Source organism: Penaeus monodon, chromosome 32, assembly GCF_015228065.2.
Source record: "Penaeus monodon isolate SGIC_2016 chromosome 32, NSTDA_Pmon_1, whole genome shotgun sequence".
Lineage (NCBI taxonomy): Eukaryota > Metazoa > Arthropoda > Malacostraca > Decapoda > Penaeidae > Penaeus > Penaeus monodon.
Window position 1 is genome coordinate 11,056,423 of NC_051417.1, and position 3,752 is coordinate 11,060,174.

Consider the following 3,752-nt stretch of genomic DNA (forward strand, 5'->3'; position numbering starts at 1 on the left):
TTACTCTAGAACTACGTAGGCCTGCCAGGCCCACTGACGTTGAGTAATGTTTAATTGACAGTTGTGAAACAGATTATTGTTTTATTTGATGTTCGCTGTGATGAAAACTGTGATGAATAATTTTGACTTATCAGTATTATGTGATACTGGTAGACAGTCACTGTATGAAATACACATTTTTTCATAGATTAAGTCACATCACAACAGTGTGAATATTGTATTATAGCATTGTTTGTACAGTGTTTTCTGTTTGTTAATAAAGCTTTTGAAAATAGTGATCTTGTTTTAATTATCTTTATATGTTTAGATATAAGACAGGATGAATAAAAGATGAAAAAAAAACTGCGATTATTATTGCAACCAAACACAAGAAATTCAAATGTAATGGTCATACAGAACTAATAACTTAACAGCAAGCAGATCATATATTCAACTCGCAAACAGACAAACATACACCATTACATCTTTACATACAAACACATAACTACGGATGCAATATTAACCGTTAATAATAGCAAACGTCCTTCAACGTCCATCTGATGGGAGCAAAGGTCAAGGGTCACGAGGGATCCTCTGTGACAGTCTCTCGCCTGAGACTCTGTATAATGAGGAGAAAAATCATCTCAAAATCAATCTCAAATGGCCTCTCAAGACTAATTTCAAATGACGTAGTATATTAAATCTAATATCTAAAATAAATAAGTTGTGGAACCTGCCATTAGATAACGACCTTGACTAATAATATCAAGAAAATCAACAAACAGTTGAAACTTTGCAATACCGGAGGGCATGTCATAATGTCACAATGTTTAGTATTTCGTTATGGTTAGTCTAATTTTTTTAAGGGGGCGGGGGCTTATATTTGGCATTTGCAATAAATAATTACTGATAAACATCGAGAACATAGTCGTGTAAGTTAAATATGTTACTCCAATATCTTCTTTTTTATAAGAAAATAAACTAACGACTCTTTCGATTTAAGTTAAAATATCCGAAAGCTGGAAAATCTTCGAAGTAATGATCTATGTTATAACCGTATTTGGGAAACTTGATGGATGAGTCGATCTGAGTCTCCATGTCTGGCCGTCTCTTTTCGCGGAACTTCTCCTTGACTGGAGAACCCTGGCCTTGTTCACGAAGGATGGAGGACGGCACTCGAGCATGACCTCTGGAGTGCGGAGCTTTGTCTCGAGAGGTGAAAGAGGGCGGCGACTTTGAGTGGTCCTCAACTGGACTTTGAGAGCCTGGAGGATCAAGGGACTTAGGAAACCTGATTGCTCGGGGTTTGGAGGTTGAGGAGAGTCGCGGATAAGGAGTAAGTGAGGGTCTCGGATAGGGTCTGGGAATGGCAGCGGCCTTAGGTTTGGGTTTTGAAGTCAAAGTGATTTTAGGTCTGGAACTGAGGATCACTTTAGGCCTGGCAGTGACAGTGATTTTAGGTCTGGAGGTAAGGACCACTTTGGGACTGGGAGAAATATATTTTGTAGGAGGAAGCCAAGATTTGGGTGTTGGTGAGACATGTGGTCTGGATGTCAGGGGATTGTGAAACTTTGGGATAGGGGGAACATAGGGGTCATCAATAGGCTGAACTTTAGGTCTGGATGTAAGAGGGTGATAAGGTCTAGGAGTAGACAGTACATATGGCTTGTAAGTAGGGTGGTAGTACGGCTCAGGAGTGACGGTTCTGTACACACTGGAGTCGTGTGGACGATAATACTTGAGAGAATCACTATATGTAGAAGGCCTCTGATAGCGGTAAGAAGAGTCCTTTCTGACAGGGAACTCGAGCTGACTGCCAGAGTCATACCCCTCTCCTGGCACTGACGAAGGTTTTAACTTCTTGTTATACTTTGGAATTTCGTATGGCTTAAAGGTGGTTACTGGAGGAATGTAAATCCCTTGCCCAGGATAAGGTGGAGTTTCAGAAAATGGTGTTGGCTTGTAAGCCGCCTTTGGTACAAGGATATTAAAATGCTTTTTAACCTCACGGATTTCTTCGAGTTCTAAAGACTTTGCCCTTACTGGAAGGTATAGATTGTCGTACTCGTCTTCCTCATCATCATATTTCTCTTTATGGATTATTGGCCCTACCCCAATCTCGGGTGAGGATGAGCGGGGGAGACTGCTGTAGAGCGGGTGCGTGCCGAAACTCCTCTTTATCTTCCCCATGTCAGGAACAGGGGTAACAGTGGTGGTTGTGGTAGACCATCGGAAGCTCTTTACAGACTTTCCATCTCTGGTCCTTACGTCTTTGATTGCATCGCTCAACAAGTCCGACCTCTCAATTTCCCTCTGAAGGCCGGTGTAGTACCTGACAGCAGCGACGTCCTTCTTGACTCCGGCCGGTAGTTTTAGCGGGGCTCTCACAGTTGCTTCGGGTTGATTTCTAGGAGTATTTTCTAGCTTCACTTTGTAACCAGTCTGCCGGCGTGGAGTCCGAGAATTTTTGTCACGAACAACATAGCTGTTTGATGCATAGGATGGCTGACGACGTGAAGATGTTGGAGACTGAACTTCCTCACTAACGTTAAGCTTGACATTGATAACAGCATTTTGATTTTCCCAAAACGATTCGTTCTGAGCGTACGATTCTCTACTTAATGGCCTTTCAATAGAATCCTCATAGGGTATGTTATCCCCTGTGAGTCCTGAGATGTACCTTCTCGATGAATCATTTTCACCTGGGTAATTGTAGCCAGACCCAGTATCCGCTGTGTCATACTGATTGATGTAGCCTGCCCTCGGGATACTGTAGGAGGGATAGCTACCTGTAGGATAATAGCCTGTAGGGTATCCTCTAAGTGGATAGGAAGGTGCTGAATATCCATTTGAATAGGATGCAGCTGGATAATAGGATGGGGGATATTCGTCAACTGGATGGTACCTTTCTGGATTTCCACTGTGGAGATAAGCACTAGCTGGATATTGCCCAGTTGCATACTTACCCCCCGTGGGGCTGTACATGTACGACAGGTAGTCAGATAGAAGATAAGATCTGGGATAGATGTATTGCAGTGAAGTCTGTCTACTTCTCATCAAAGGGATTTCAGCAGATCCTTTGGAGGAGTGTTCCTCCCTTCCTGCTTCATTTGAGTGCGGGGAAGCACGCACTGTCTTCACAAACTGCACTGATTCTTCAGTAGTTTGGGATGCAGCGCCTTCAGCTGTCTCGTGTGAACTACGTGATCTCAAAGTCACGCTACGAAGACCTTCTTCCTCTTCCTCTTTCCTCGTCTGAGACTGAGTATCTGACGGATGGAATTCCACTTTCTTCGACGGATCCACAGGGCCTTCCAGGGAGCCCCTCGTCGTGACGAATGACGCATTCTCTCTCCTCTCCGAACTGATCACTGGTGTGGTGCCAATCGACGGAGGACGCTCGAGGGCCGTCGAGACCAGCGACTCCTTCCCTTCAGGCAGATCCTCCTCGGGATGTTCCCCCTGAGAACCCTCCTCGAACGGATAGAAGTCGTAGTCGAGCATGACGTCGTAGCGGACGCTGGCCTCGTCCGCCTTGACCTCCAAGGGCGTCATGGAGCCGTCTCCACGAGGGACCGTCTTCAAGATCTCCATGTAGGCCAGGCCGGGAACCTCCTGGCTCACGCACGCGGCCGCCAGCGCCATCAGCACACCAGCCGTCAGCATTACTTTCTGCCAAAGGATAAACGTTTTAGAGCGCCATAACAGCGGAAAAATAAGGACTATAATCGCCCAAACGCATTTCCCCTTTTCCGTCACGTTGTGGCAAATTG

General features: G+C 44.9%; 1 protein-coding gene across 1 annotated transcript in view; it reads right to left on the minus strand.

Moving 5' to 3' along the window:
- Positions 1 to 336: 336 nt before the first annotated feature.
- The window catches only part of LOC119593498 (adhesive plaque matrix protein-like), a 12,229-nt gene continuing 8,813 nt past the window's right edge, over positions 337 to 3,752 (minus strand). The window contains exon 2 of the mRNA XM_037942448.1: positions 337 to 3,651. Within this exon, the coding sequence (XP_037798376.1) occupies positions 961 to 3,651 (2,691 nt within the window). The 3' untranslated portion in view covers positions 337 to 960. The remainder of the gene's footprint in view (positions 3,652 to 3,752) is intronic.